Genomic DNA, 16,073 nt, shown 5'->3' on the forward strand with positions numbered 1-16,073 from the left:
AAAATGTAAATGTATCAAAGTATCAAATTTTAAACATACATAACCTTAAAACAATTGATAGGGATTTATTGAGGGAAATCTATATATCCTATATAATAAAAGCATAATATGCAAATTGACAGAATGGCAGAACCGTGGGGGGGAGGGGGGTGGCTTGCAAAAAGGCGGCACCAGGCAAGCCAAGGCATGTGCCAGTGAGCAGAGGGAGGGCATGGTGATTGGGGGCAGCGGTGACCAGCAGTAGCAGAGGGGTGACCAGGGGAGCAGAGCCGGCCGCTCGCCAGCCAGTGCGTCCCTGATTAGCCAGCCCAAGTGCCTCCTGCAGAGGCCAGACTGCGGCTTAGGCCCACTCCCTGTGGGCCTAAGTCATCAGTCAGACATCCTCTGAGGGCTCCCAGTCTGCAAGAAGGTGCAGGCCAGGCTAAGGGACGCCCCCTCCCCGCAAGTGCACAAATTTATGTGCACAGGGCCTCTAGTCTACATATAAAAGCCTAAGCAACTGTTATGATCAAATGACTGGAACAACAGGTCAACCAGTCGCTATGACACTTACTGACCACCAGGGGAAGACACCATATGCCGGAGCTGCCCCATGGTGGTCAATGCACTCCCACAGGGGGAGCGCCACTCAGCCAGGAGCTGGGCTCACAGCTGGCAAACACAGAGGTGGCAGCGGGAGCCTCTCCCACCTCCACCGCAGGAGGATATCCCCCATGGACTCCCAGACTGCGAGAAGGCACAGGCCAGGCTGAGGGACACCCTCCCCCAGCGCACGAATGTTGTGCATCAGGCCTCTAGTTATTATAATAAAGTCATATGATAAACTACAGTTAAAACCAATGTTTTTCAAAAAATAACTTACAACAAAAGAAAATTTCACACCATAATTAAAAATTGGAAAATTCAAAACCACACATGCAATACTATCAACTACTTTTAACATTTTTTTTTAATATCTATTTTATTTATTTATTTTTACAGAGAAGAAGGGAGAGAGAGTTAGAAACATCCATCAGCTGCCTCCTGCACATCCACTACTGGGGATGTGCCCACAATCAAGGTACACATGCCCTTGACCGGAATCAAACCTAGGACCCTTCAGTCCACAGGCTGATGCTCTATCCACTGAGCCAAAACGAATTTCAGCTGCTTTAAAATTGTTTATTTATAGATCTAAAGCATGACCAGAAATACTCTAAAATGATGGACGTAAGTATGGATTAACCCAGTTTTCATTACACTTCTTTGGACTTCATGAAACTTGGGGTTTTGCTTTAATTTTGCCCATTTTTAATGACGTAAGAGTTTACTTAACTAAAAGTAGCCTGAGAGGCAGTTCAGTGAAATGAAAATAGTCATGGGGACCTGGATTCTGGGCAAATTATTAAACTAATATTTTAATTATGAAACAAAATACCACCCTCAAAGAATTTGGAGGGTAAGATAATTAATGCATTTAAAGTGCTATAAGGCACATTTCTGGTAAAGATGTTTGTTATATGTCCTCCTAATTTATAAACTCAATCAATGAAGGTTTGTGTTTTGGCTTTTTTTTAAGGTATTTTTTAAATATATATATATATATATTTTTTTTTTAAAAGGTATTTTTAAAATATATATATTTTTATTGATTTCAGAGAGGAAGGAGGGGGGGGGAGAGAGAGAGAGAGAGAGAGAGAGAGAGAGAGAGAGAGAGAGAAACATCAATGATGAGGGGAAAAATCAATGACTGGTTGCCTCCTCCTTGGGATTGAGCCCACAACCTGGGTATGTGCCCTGACAGGGAATCAAACTGTTTATGACCTCCTGGTTCATAGGTTGAAGCTCAACCACTGAGTCATACTAGCTGGGCAAGGCCTTTCTTTCTTTCTTTCTTTCTTTCTTTCTTTCTTTCTTTCTGCACGGGGCAGGTAAGGAGAAGAGGAATTAAGGATGGTGGGCAGACTTAATGTCATCATTCCAAATTTTATCTAAATAAATACATACCTAAGAATAGATAAGAAAAATTCTGGAAAATGACGGGTTCCTGGCTCTTTAAAATACTAAAATCTTAGAACGTAGAAAGAAACAGTAATTTTGACCATGTAGTATGACAATAGAATAGATAAATCAATTGAATAAAATACAGTCCAGAACTGGATAGTTGGCATATAATAAATGGTGACATTTCAAAATCAATGGAGAAAAATGGATTAATCAATATATGGCACAAAAACATCTGACTAGCCATTTTAAAACAGTCAAAGCTGGATTCCTAACTCAATCCCTACATCAATGTATATAATGAATTAACCTCTCTCCTATGCATCTAGAATGGTATTAGCTATATCAACTTTTGGATAACTTGGAAAATAATCCAATTATTTTCTTTGTTCCATGGTTAAGATAAAGAACCCAGGTAAGTATAAACAACCTAATCTGACTGCAATAAAGATCTCAAAACTACTACTCCCATGAGGACAGGTGCCTTGTCTGACTTGTTCACAGTTCATAATCAAATCATATCTACCTAATAAAAGAGTAAGATGCTTACTGTCCATATTTTAGCATTGCCTACTAGGCAATCAGAAATATGCAAATTAATCCAACAAAGATGGCAGGTTAATTTGCATACACAGGCACCCAGCGTCCAGGGTGGGAAGTGGAAAGGCAGCTCAGGGCCAGAGGAAAGGCGGTGGGAGCAGCCAGGGAAAGGAAGGCCCATTCTGGCACAAATCTTCGTGCATTGGGTTTCTAGTACGTTGAATAAATGAATATGAGAATGGAGGATACATATATATTCAAACAGTTTCTCTTCTACCTCAGAATGTTTTCTACCTTTCTCTCACTCATCCTTTTCTTTTTCCCTTCTGTTTTGAAGGATGAAATCTCTGTCTCTCAAGCTCCTGATCCCTCTTACCTGCTTTCAATTCCTCAGAGATCTTGGTATCTTTAAGCTCTCCCTTTCCATCAGCAATTCTTCCAGAATCTACAATTACTTAAATCTCTATTCTTAAAACGTATACATACACAAGCACACACTTTGTCACAACTCTTTTCATCTCTCTCAAGTGAGTGCCCACTTGAGATGTGTATGTGTATCATCATGATTTTAAAATTTAATCTATACATCTGTTTCTACCTATTTTACTTCTTTCTTACTGAAACTCTTCTTTGAGGTCCTGATGATCACTTAGTTGCTGATGACCAATTGCTTTCATCTGACTTCTCTGTAGCATTTAGTACTGCTGATCATCTCCCTCCTCCTTCCAACTTGCCCTAATACTGACTTTTAACTAATTTTCCTCCTAACTCTCCATTTGTATGATTAATCATTGGTTTCCTCTTCCGCACCCAATCTGTTAGTTTTATCTGTGGCCTTCCTCATACCCTGCACTTTAAAAAAATATATATTTTATTGATTTTCTTTTTCACAGAAAGGAAGGGAAAGGGAGAGTTAGAAACATCAATGAGAGAGAAACATCTAACAGCTGCGTCCTCCACACCCCCTACTGGGAATGTGCCTGCAACCAAGGTACATGCCCTTGACCGGAATTGAACCTGGGACCCTTCAGTCCACAGGCCAATGCTCTATCCACTGAGCCAAACCAGCTAGGGCTAGCCTGCACTTTTGCTGTAAAGCTACCAACACAAGGCTTAGCATGCAATAAGCATAAGCAATGAGCAGTGTTCATCCTGGATGATTTCTAAGCATCTGACTACACCACTGATTTCTTCCTTGAGCTCCAGGCCTGTATCCCCAGCTATCTATTGGGTATCCCTGTGCCACTACTCCATATTAACATACTAAAACCAAATTTAACACTTTCTACTACTAAATCCTCCTTCCTACTGATTGCCTACACTACTAAACTCCATCTACATTCTCAGAATCCTGTTTCTCTCCTGCCTGCTCCTCAAACCAAATGCTCAGCAAGTTACTATTTTAATACCAATGTATTCCTAACATCTATTACCTGTATTTCCTTTTCTCTATTCCCATTGACATACATTATAATCCCATCATCTTTCCCAAACCACAGCAATAGCCTAACCAAACTCCTTAACTAGCCTTCTGCCTTAAAAACCACAGGCCTAGCCACATCATCTAGAAAAACCCAAATTCCTTTGCTGGCAGCAAAGCTTTCCACCATTCAATCTTAATCCCCCTTTTCTAACTTGTCTCTGAACACAAACCTCACCTCACACTGCATATACTCAATCCACACCCTGCAAAGATTCTCAACCTCCTCTAATGCCTTTCTCCACGGCACCATTTCCACCTGTCAAACATTCTACACAACTCTCTAGGCTCTATTCAAATGCCACTTTCTTTGATACAACTAGGATGCAGTGAGGGTAGAATGGAGAGTCCCTTTGTTAATCATACTTCTTGAATGATTGAAGATGTTCCTGCTACATTTTGTCAAATATCGTGAATGGGGAAGAATTTACCACATAATTCTAACTGCATGTTGTGCTCTTTCTTTCAATGAGTACCTATAGCTCATATTTATTCATCTAAGCACCGTGCTGGAGATGCTATCATCAGCCAGACAAATGCCCTTTCCTCATGGAACCTGTCTGTAATCACCACTAGGTTTTATGCTCCAAAAGGAGCACTGACTCTGCTACAACACAACACTTCCTTTTTTTAATCCTCACCTGAGGATATGTTTTGTTTTGTTTCAGGGAGGAGGGGAGATTTTAGAGAGAGGAAGGGGGAGAGAAACACTGATGTGACAGAGAAACATTGATCACCAATCAGCTGCTTCCTGTATGTGCCCCACCCAGGGATCAAACCCACAAGCTAGGTACGTATGTATGTGCCTTGACCAGAAATCGAAACCACAATCTTCTGTGCATGGAATGATGCTCCAACCCAGTGTTTCCCAACCTTCTCTCATGATGAGAATCACCTGGTGGAGTTGTTAAAACACAGATTCCTGAATCCCAACTAAGAAGTGCTAAACTAGAATTTTTGGGAACATATAGGTAAAATTGTATACTTAACTAGTGCTCTAACACAGATGTTATATACAGAGCACTAAGTTAGGTATGCAATTTTACCTATATGTTCTCAAAAATTCTAGTTTAGCACTTTTTAGTTGGGATTCAGGAATCTGTGTTTTAACAACTCCACCAGGTGATTCTCATCATGAGAGAAGGTTGGGAAACACTGCTCCAACCAACCAAACCACCTGGCCAGGGCTCCACTGTTTAATTCCTAGTTTCCTGATCTGTAAAATGAAGGAAGACAACTATCTTTAGAATTTCTTTCAGTGATATATCTCTCTGCATGTACTACTCTCTAAAGGTCACAATTATGTAGCAAAAATCAGGTACCTCCAAAACTCATTGACAATTGGAATCTGTCTCAAAAAGAATAAAAAAAATGTTAAGTAGATTCAAACATATGACAGGAGAAATAAGAATATTTAGGAAGGCCGAAGCCGGTTTGGCTCAGTGGTAGAGTGTTGGTCTGTGGACTGAAGGGTCCCGGGTTCGATTCCGGTCAGGGGCATACATTTGTTGCGGGCACATCCCCAGTAGGGGGTGTGCAGGAGGCAGCTGGTCGATGTTTCTCTCTCATCGATGTTTCTAGCTCTCTATCTCTCTCCCTTCCTCTCTGTGAAAAATCAATAAAATATATTTTAAAAAAAGAATATTTAGGAAGGAAATAATGCTATCATCAAATTTCTTCAGACCAACAGGGAGAAGAATGCCTTAGATTTCCTCTGTGCAGTCCTAGAGAAGAGAACTAAAACCGGTGGGTAGAAATTTTGGTGAGGCAAGTTTCCACTTAATTAAAAGATAAATAAAACATTAGAACTATTAAAAACTAGGAGGTAGTGAGTTCCTTCTCTCCAAAAACATCCAAACTGAAATCAGACTACCACTTGGAAGAGATTCAGGAATCTAAAGAGAAAAACAGAACAACTGTACCTTCCTTTATAGCTCTTCAAATAGAGGAAAACTATCTTCTCTAGCTAGGCACCTCAGTTCACATTAGGGTACCTATTGGATGGACCTGGAGAGTATTTGCTAAGTAAAATAAGCCAGTCAGAGAAAGACAAATACCATATGATTTCACTTGTATGTGGAATCTAATGAACAAAATAAACTAACAAACAAAACAGAAGCAGACTTATACAGAAAACAGTCTGACAGCTATTAGAGGGGAGGGGGTGGGTGAAAAAGGTGAAGTGATTAAGCAAAAAACAAAAACAAAACACAAATATAAAACCCTCATAGGCCGAAACCGGTTTGGCTCAGTGGATAGAGCGTCGGCCTGCGTACTGAAAGGTCCCAGGTTCGATTCCAGACAAGGGCATGTACATTGGTTGCGGGCACATTCCCAGTGGAGGGTGTGCAGGGGGCAGCTGATCAATGTCTTGCTCTCATCAATGTTTCTAGCTCTCTATCCCTCTCTCTCTCTCTCTGTAAAAACTCAATAAAATATATTTTTTTAAAAACTAAAAAAAAAACCTCATAGACACAGATAACAGTATGGTGAATACCAGAGAGGAGACTTAACTTAAGGTGGTAAACACACAATATACAGATGAATTATAGAATTGTACACCTGAAACCTATAATGGTATTAACCAATGTTACCCCAGTAAGTTCAATAAAAAAAAAAAATTTAACCACAGTATTTTTATGTTTTGGATTAAGCACCTGCAAGTTTAGTGGTTGAGAGATTGATCAAGTTACAATAAACAAAGCAAAATACATGGATTATTTTTTAAATGGTGTTAAAATTGACTATTGGAAGAAAAATTAGATCCCTATGTCACTACCAGATGTAGGCAGCTTCCCTCAGCAAACCATAAAACAGCTTTCCAGCAAGTTCTGCAAAACTGAACTCTGCCCTTCAAAGGGCCACAGGTGCACTCTCTCCAAAAAAGTCTGGATCTCAGTTCTGGGAATGGCCTTTTGAAGATCTAGCTACTGCTACCTTGGATGGTCTGAGTCAGCCCTACAGGTAGTGACTGTTCTTTACACTTGCTATTTCTGTATAGTTTAGGGTTTTCTTTTTCTCTTAGGTAATTAGTTTAGTTAATAATCTTTATATCAAACTTCCTGTTTCAATTTTAAAATAAATTCCAGATAATGTAAATAGTAAAACTATAAAATTGCTGAAAGTGAGGGCTTTTAAAAAAAAAAATAATAAGTTGCCCTAGCTTAGTGGTCGGCAAACGAGTCACATGCGGCTCTTTGGCCTCTTGAGTTTTTAGCAAAGGCCAGCTTAGGAGTACCCTAATTAACTTAATAACAACGTATCTACTATATAGTTTAAGCATAAAAAATTGGGCTCTCAAAAGAAATTTCAATCGTTGTACTGTTGATATTTGGCTCTGTTGAATAATGAGTTTGCCGACCACTGCCCTAGCTGATTTGGCTCAGTGGATAGAGTTGGCCTGGGGACTGAAGGGTCCCAGGTTCAATTTCAGTCAAGGGCACATGTGTAGGTTAGGGGCTCATCCCCAGTAGGAGACGTGCAGGAGGCAGCCGATCAATGATTCTCCCTCATCATTGATGTTTCTATCTCTCTCTCCCTCTTTCTTCTCTGAAATCAATAAAAATATATTTTTAAATGTATGTCTATTGTTAAAAGTATTACAGATATCCCCCCCTTTTTTTAAATGAGGTCTTTTTAAGTATATAAACATGGGACTTGAGGTCTTCCTAAGCAAGATCAGAAACCCAGAAATCATAAACTTTGATTTAAAAATGATCAGATCTACATTAAAATTAAAGCTTTCTGCACAATGAAAGAAAAATGCTAATCACTATCAGAGAAGTACAAATTAAAAAGCCTCCATCTCACCTACTTGCTTCCCCCCGCCCCCCCAATCCTCACCTGAGAATTTTTTCTCCATTTGTTTTTTAGAGAGAAGGGGAGGGGGAAAGATAGAGATAAACATTAATGTGAGAAAGACATATTATTGGTTGCCTTCCACACGTGCTCCAAGCACGGCTATGAATTGAGCCTGCAACCAACCGAGGTTCTTGCTCTTGATTGGAATTGAAACCTCAACCCTTCAGTCTAGCAGGGAAGGGGGAGGACACTCTAACCATTAAGCCAAACTGGCTAGGGCCACTTACTTATTTTAAAACCTTTCAATAGCTTCCCCTACAGCTCTAAGGCTAAAACCCACTCAGACCAGCCCATACCTATATTTCACACCCTCTCATTCTTTCTACCCAGGCACAAACATTTCTTGAAACATTTCTTAAGTTCTCTTACTCAAATTGCTTCTTCTAGGAAAAAAAAAAAAAGGGGGGGGGGGGGGGAAGTGGGGGTGAACTTACTGCTCATCCACTGGCTCTCAGCTCCAGGACCATTTCCTCACCATTTCCTGGCCTCCCTAAATGGGTCAAACTCCTCAATTACAGGTATTCATAGTACTATGTACCTCTCCCAGTTTCTCAGGTCAAAAACCTTTGAGTGTTCCTTGACTCCTCTCTCTCTCTCTTGCATCCCATATCTAATCCAAATCCTATTGGTCGTATCTTCAGAATATAATCTCTTCTAATATACCCTTGGTCCAATCCTCATTTTTCCCCTTGGATTAATGCTTCCTTTATTGCCAATCTAGCAACCAGTGCATTTTTAAAAAGTAAGTCAGATCACATCACTCTTCTGCTCAAAACCTTTTCAATGATTCCCCATAGAGAAAAGCCAATATTTACTTTTTTTTTTTTTTTTTTTTTTTTTGCTCCAACAAGGTCCCAACAAGATACGCCCCATCCCCACTACCTCACCTCACATCCTGCTATTCTTCCTCTCCATTCCCTCCCCCATCCAACTTCCCATTCCTATAACTTCACTCCAGCCACACTGAACTCCATGTCATTCCTAAATATATATGCCTTCCTTAAGGCATTTGCAAAAATTGATCTGTCTGGAACACTCTTCCTCCAGATATCCTTGTAGCTAACTTCTTTATCTCCTTCATATCTTTGCTCAAATGTCATTCTGTCAGTAAAGCTATTCTGACCACACTATTTAAAACCAGTCTATCATTCCTTTTACCTTGTTCCATATTTCTTTTTTCCATATCACTTATCACTTAACAAAGCATATAATTTGCTTATGTTTGTTGTTTAATATCTGCTTCTCCCACACTAGGGCAGGGTCATATATTATCTGTGTTGTCCACTAATGTATTCTAAATACCTAGAAGTGAGCCTGGCAAGTAGTACATATGCATATTTGTGGAACAGTTTTAGTGGCATTATCTAATTAGTGCCTAAGTGATTCACTACCTAGGAACCAGGACTGGTTTTAGTTTTGTCTGTTACTGTATTTTCTAGAGCCTAGCATAGGGCTTGCCACAGACTTGACACAGAAACATTTGTTAAATGAAGAATATAATTTCTTAATCCATCAGAGGATACAAATTTAAAACATCTGACATTATCCACTGCTTGTAAGTGTGTAGGGGAAATCCACCCTCTCAAATACTGTTGAAGGTATGTAAATTGATACTGTTTTTGCAAGTAAACTAGCAATAGCTATTAAAGTTTAAACCACTCAGAGCTCTTGCCTTTTAATTCAGTATTCTTACAGAAGTAAAAGCAAGAGTACCTGAAAAAAATATGTAATAGTATATCTATCCCAGCACTGCTTATAAAAAAATGAAAAAACTCAATAGCAATCTACCTGTCCATCACTAGAGAAATAGGCAAATAGACTGTGCATGGCACAAGCATGTGATGAAATACTCTGTGACAAGAATGAGGCAGATCCATAACACTGACCTGAAAAGCAGTCCATGATCTAGTAAATAGACCAGAGGGCCTGACATCCAGATGACCTGGATTTGAATTCTGGCTCCCCACACTCCTAGCTATATAATTATTAACTTCTCCGGCTTCAGTTTCCTCATCAATAAAATAGGAACAATAATAATAAATAATACTTTACCTCGCCACATAATCATTTACAAGTATATAATAATTCTAACATTTATGAAATAAAATATCGACAAGATGCAAATCTATGTATGTAAACCAACAATTTTCAGTTGGTGAAGCATGTAATTTTTAAAACATGCAATATCTTACTACTTCCCAAGAGGTACAGACCTCTTTTCTCTTTCATTGTTAAATAAATTTAAAAAATGACAACAGCCAACACAACAATAGCCGTCTGGTGTGAGCGAATCAAAATTATACCAATTTTTATGGTCAGATTAGCAAAAAAATATATTTTGTGGTGTGCCATAGAATTTTAGTGATTAGTTTGTATGTGCCAGGAGATGAAAAAGGTAAAAAATTGCTGGTGTAAACCATGTCCATTTCAGGGCAGAAGGAAAAGGTAGAATGTCTGTGTAACTACAGAAAAAAAAAGTCCAGAAGAAACAAAAACTTAATAGTTGTTACCTCTGAGAGATGACATTTTTTTTAAAAGTTTTTTTTAAGGTTTTTTTAAAATATATTTTTTATTGATTTCTTACAGAGAGGAAGGGAGAGAGATAAGAGATTTAGAAACAACAATGAGAGAGAAACATCAATTAGCTGCCTCCTGCATACCCCCTACTGGGAATGTGCCCGCAACCAAGGTACATGCCCTTGACCGAAATCGAACCTGGGACCTTTCATTCTGCAGGCTGACACTCTATCCATTGAGCAAAACCGGTTTCAGTGGAAGACATACTTCTTATACGTGATTTTTAGAAGATAGTGTTTTTAAATAAAAAAGAAATAAAGTAAAATCCGACCAAAGTTTTCTAAGATATAATTTAACTTAGATTTTAAAATATAAAAATTTGAAGACAGTAACATTATATATAAACTTCAAATACTCAAAGTAAAATGGAAATAATCTGCTACAATTTGTTTAGCCATTAAAATTACCTTTATTCTAAATGTGTAAAGCAAGATGCTACATCAAAAAAGAACAAAACTTGTCCTACCTAGTTTGGATCAGTGGATAGAGCATCAATCATCCTGCAGACTGAAGAGTCCTAGGTTTGATTCTGGTCAAAGGCACATACCCTTGTTGCTGGCCTGATCCCCAGTAGGGAATGTGCAGGAGGCAGCCAATAAATGATGTTTCTATCTCTCTCTCCCTTTCCCTTCCTCTCTCTAAAAATCAATAAAAACATATTTTTATATATTTTTTATTGATTTTTTACAGAGAGGAAGGGAGAGAGATAGAGAGCTAGAAACGTCGATGAGAAAGAAACATCGACCAGCTGCCTCTTGCACACCCCCCACTGGGGATGTGCCCGCAACCAATGTACACGCCCTTAACTGGAATCGAACCTGGGACCTTTCAGTCCACAGACCGAGGCTCTATCACTGAGCCAAACCGGTTTTGGCAATAAAAACATATTTTTAAAGTTTACAAAATAAGAAATCAAAGTTAAGAAAAAGAAAATTATTACATTTCATTCTATCAATTACACACTAATCGATTATTTTTTGTTGCTGTTAGTCCTCACCAGAGGATTTTTCCCCATTAAGTTTTAGAGAGTGGGAGGGAGGGGACGAGAGGAGGGAGGAGGGGGAAAAAGGAAGAGAGGAAAAGAGGGAGGGAAGGAGGGAGGAACATCAATGTAATGTGTAGTGACTAGGGCTCAGGATCAAACCTGCAACCCAGGGACGTGCCCTACACCAGGAATCGAACACGCTACCCTTCAGTTGGAGGGCTGAGCCACACCAACCTGGGCTGGATTCTTGTTAGTCTACCACATCTCCATGAAAACAAAGATATCCCCCAAAAAAATATTTAAGGCAAGAGAGATGGATGACAAAGGGGAAGGAATTAAAATGTACAAATTGCCAGTATAAACAGACACAGGAATATAGAGTACAGCATAGAGAAAATAGTCAATAATATTGTAACAACTATGTACGTGTCACATGGCTACTAGACTTATCAGGGTGATTACTTTGTAAGTTATATACTAAATGTCTAATCACTATGTAGTACTCTTGAAACTAATACTCTATGTCAACTGTAATTGACTAATTTAAAAAATAAAACGATATTAACATAAAACTGCTTCTAAAATGGGATCAAAGCAAAATTTAAAAACTAAGCAGTTATCTTTTACCATCAGTTTGACTAAAAGAATTCTGTATTTTTTTTTAATCAGTGGGCTATGTAATTCTAGTGTGCTTAAAGCTAAAGTGTCAAGAAGTAATCTATATTAAGTCAAATTCCCAAAAACAATTTCTAAGGAGATACTGACACAAAGCACTCAAATATACCAAATTCTATCTCCTCTTGTACACAGTAGCTGTGGCTGCTCATTTACTACACTAATTGAATATAAATACTGCAATCTACGCAAACTAAATCTCATCCTTGAGTCGGAGGATTTGAAAAAAATAGGGAACCTTGCACTAAGAATAGCAAGGATACAAGATTTCCTCAAGTGAATTTTCCTAGCCTATTTCAAGTGCTTAGTCACGTCTACCTATTAACAAGGAAGACCATTTCACATCTTGAAAGAGGCAGGGAATTTTGATTCCAGACTGTCATGTCACCTGAGCTGTCCTAGAGTTTGTTTCCATGCAACTCAAGAGATGGCAGCAACCAGCTAAGCATACCTACCACTCCAGATCAGAACCAGAAGTCACTGGAGCTCTCTGTCTGCAGTAACAAAGAGGGGTTTGTGGAAAATGCAGTTTTCTTCCCTGACACCAAATGCAAAAGGTGAGAATTAAAATGCAGCTTGAAGACACGTGTTTCTGCTCTCTGACAGAGAAACAGAAACGCCTCCCTTCTTTCTGCTGAAAGGAAAACAGCAGGCAGAGACCCTTACACAACCACAGGTGAGGGTACTGACATCTCTCTTCAGGCAACTAACAAAACCTAAAACTAGAGGCTAACGGTTTGAAAGCGCACTTCCAAGAAAGCAGCTAGCCTTTAAATCTGATAACATTATAACATTGTTTCAGGTTCCCCAAAAGCAAGCAGAGTAAGGTCTTCACAACAAAGTTATTTTAAGGACGAGGCAAAGGCGACTTTTAAGTGGCTACTATGTGCCCAGCACCATATCCCAACATTTCACTCACATTTAAAGAGGCTTAGTACAACAACAAAAATTTTTTTAAAGCAACAGCAACTTAGTACACACGCTGATTCTAGAAGTACACCTATCTAGCTGAAAGAACTTTCTCAACCACTTACAGTAGGACCCTGTCAAAGACAAAGCACATTCTTTGCAACCTTAACTCCAGGTAATAAAAACGTGGAAGGATGTGGTCAATCTCTAAAGCAGGGCTTAATCCAACTTCCCAGGAGGTCATGAAGGACTCTGACAACTTAATTTAAGGATGGGAGTCTTTTTCCTTCCAAGAACGTAAGGCTATAAAAATACGTCTCCTCCACTTCAGCATTCTCAAACACCGTTCTCAATACCCCCATAATAATAATGCTAATCGCTTTATATACGTGCGTGTTGCCATCCTTAGAGATAAGATATGAAGTCTTGAATTAACCTCTTTTCACTAAGCGAGAATACTCAAGTTCAGAGAAACTGAGAATTCCGCCCAGAACTTGTTAGTGAAGGACCTAGGTCCTGTAGACTCCAGCACTTCCCTGGCTCTCAAGGAACGACACCAAATCCAGTTACTGATCCCAGCTGGTTTTATCTCAAAACTGGGTGCCCAGCCGGCTCGGTGAGCAGAGATTGGGGGAGGGAGGAGGGCACACCACCACTTATCTAAGATTTTTTTTTTTTTTTCTTTAACGACTACATCAAGTTCCCGATTTCCATCCTCCCCAGGGGAAGGACCCACGTGCGGGTCCCAAGACAGCTCCCTCCGCACGCTCCCCAGCTTCGGCCCGGTCCCCCGCAGTCGCCCCACGCCCTTCCCTCCGCCTTCCGCCGGCGCCTCCCGCCCCCTCCCCAGCGGCGGCCGCCCCGGTCCCCCGGCCCCCCGGCCGCCCGCGCCCGAACCCGCGCGCCGCCGCCTCTGCCCGGCGGGGCCACCCCCCCCCCTCCGCCCCCCGGGCCTGCGCGCACCCTTCCCGCCGCCCGGAGGTTCCACCGCGACACCGGCTCCCGGCAGGCCGCGCCTGCCATGGTGGGCGCCTCACCGTCAGGTTGAGAAGCCGGGCCCGGCTGCGCCATGGCCAGGCGGCGGGCCTCGGGGAGGGGATGGGCGGGGAAGCGGCGTCCCGGGCTCCCTCGGGCTCAGCTGGCGGAGGAGGCGTCGACCGAGCCGCCGCCGCCCAGGGAGGAACCGCTAAGGCTGAAGCCGCCGGCGCCGCCACAGCCGCGGGCAGAGACGGACCGGAGCGCCGACCTCCGCCTCCTCATCCTGACAGCGGGAAATAAGCGCTGCGCAGGCGCGGGGGGGGGGGGCGGCACGTGACGTAGCCCTGGGGGCGGGGCTTCGCGGACGGGAGCCGGTGGGTGGGGCAGCTCGGGACTCAGTCGGGCCGGCTGCGGGCGCGCGGGAGGAGGCGAGCTGGGGGAGGAGAGGGAGGCAAGAGGGTGCGAAGGGGATACGGCGCGGGGAAGGCCCCGTAGTTCAGAGGGGCCACTTTCAGTCCTCCGCCCCAGAACAGAGGCAAAGAAAAAATAATAATAATGAAAAGAAGGCCGGCCAAAACCGGTTTGGCTCACTGGATAGAGCGTAGGTCTGCGGACTGAAGGGTTCTGGGTTCGATTCCTGTCAAGGGCATGTGCCTTGGTTGCGGGCACATCCCGGGTGGGGAGTGTGCAGGAGGCAGCTGACCGATGTTTCTCTCTCATCGATGTTTGTAGCTCTCTATCCCTTTCCCTTCCTTCTCTGTAAAAACTCAATAAAATATCTTTTTAAACAAAAAGGAGGACGACAGAGGAGGCCGAATGGTGAAGTGAATGCAAGTCCAGCCTCTATTCTAACCGTGTGGCCTTGGGCGAGTCACTTAACCTCTTTGGGCCCCACAGTCTTCCTGTGGCTAAGAAGAGTTTCAAGGAGCTAAAATGTGAGGGCGTTGCTGACTGACTTTCCTTTATGCACCTACGTATGATGTGACTTTGGTGCCGGGCCCTGTGGTGAGTGCCGGGGGTGCAGCCAGACACAGTCATCAGGAAAGCAGAGGAGCCCTGATGCAGGCCTACTCTCAACAGGTGCAGATACAAGTGCTCCAGGCTCAGAATCAGAAGACCTAGAAACTCTGACACAGATTAGCTGTTGACTCAGAGCACATTTTTTTAACCTCTTTGAGCCCCTGTTTACCTCTAAAATGGGGATAATAGGCCAGCCTCCTGGCACAGCAGGAGGACTAAAGGAATAAAGAGCCCAGCCCCTAACACACAGTAGTAGTTGCTTTATAAATGTCTGCTTCTTCCTCGCCTTCTCTCCTTTCCGTGCTTTTTTCCTAGATCGGAAGTCTCCATCATGAGGAAGAAGGATTCCTGCACAGTAGAAGTCAGTCTGTGAAGCTATTCCTAGAGATCCAGGGCAAAAATTCACACTATTCCCAAAGCCTAACAGAACTGTCCATTTACACTAGATAAGGTCCCAAGACTAAAATGTCAAGTTTCTTTGTTTTGGAAGAATTTTTATCGAGTTGCTTATCTCATGCCGATTAGAAGTTCTTATTCCAGTTCTGTATTAGCTGTTGATTAATAAAACAAAGAGGATCTAAGATATATAGTTTGCTAGACAGACAAGCATATTTATAAGTGGTTAGTGCCCCCTTCTCTCAAAATCCCCCTTTTGTATACTATCAACCACACAGTGGCATAACTGCCTGGAAATAAAAATCACTGTGTATACCAAAACCGGTTTGGCTCAGTGGATAGAGCGTCGGCCTGAGAATTGAAAGGTCCGGGATTGGATTCCAGTTAAGGGCATGTACTTGGTTGCAGGCACAATCCCAGTAGGGGGTGTGCAAGAGGCAGCTGATCGATGATTCTCTCTCATCGATGTTTCTGACTATCCCTCTCTCTTCCTCTCTATAAAAAATCAATAAAATAAAATAAAATAAAAAATAAATTAAAAAAAGATCATGATGTACTTCTATGTTCATTGCAACATTATTTACAATAACCAAATTAGTAAAGGTTCCTTCTTTTTTTAAAATATATTTTATTGATTTTTTACAGAGAGGAAGGGAGAGAGAGAGAGCT

At 41.5% G+C, this 16,073-nt stretch overlaps 1 protein-coding gene across 2 annotated transcripts in view; it reads right to left on the reverse strand.

The window, feature by feature from the left end:
* Positions 1-14,299, reverse strand: part of RABEP1 (rabaptin, RAB GTPase binding effector protein 1) — an 81,885-nt gene extending 67,586 nt beyond the window's left edge. For both annotated transcript variants that reach the window (XM_084863262.1, XM_084863261.1), the window contains exon 1: positions 14,048-14,299. In XM_084863262.1, the coding sequence (XP_084719388.1) occupies positions 14,048-14,081 (34 nt within the window). In that variant the 5' untranslated portion in view covers positions 14,082-14,299. The remainder of the gene's footprint in view (positions 1-14,047) is intronic.
* Between the last annotated feature and the right edge of the window lie 1,774 nt (positions 14,300-16,073).

Source organism: Pipistrellus hanaki, assembly GCF_964339955.1.
Source record: "Pipistrellus hanaki genome assembly, chromosome: 16".
Classification (NCBI taxonomy): domain Eukaryota; kingdom Metazoa; phylum Chordata; class Mammalia; order Chiroptera; family Vespertilionidae; genus Pipistrellus; species Pipistrellus hanaki.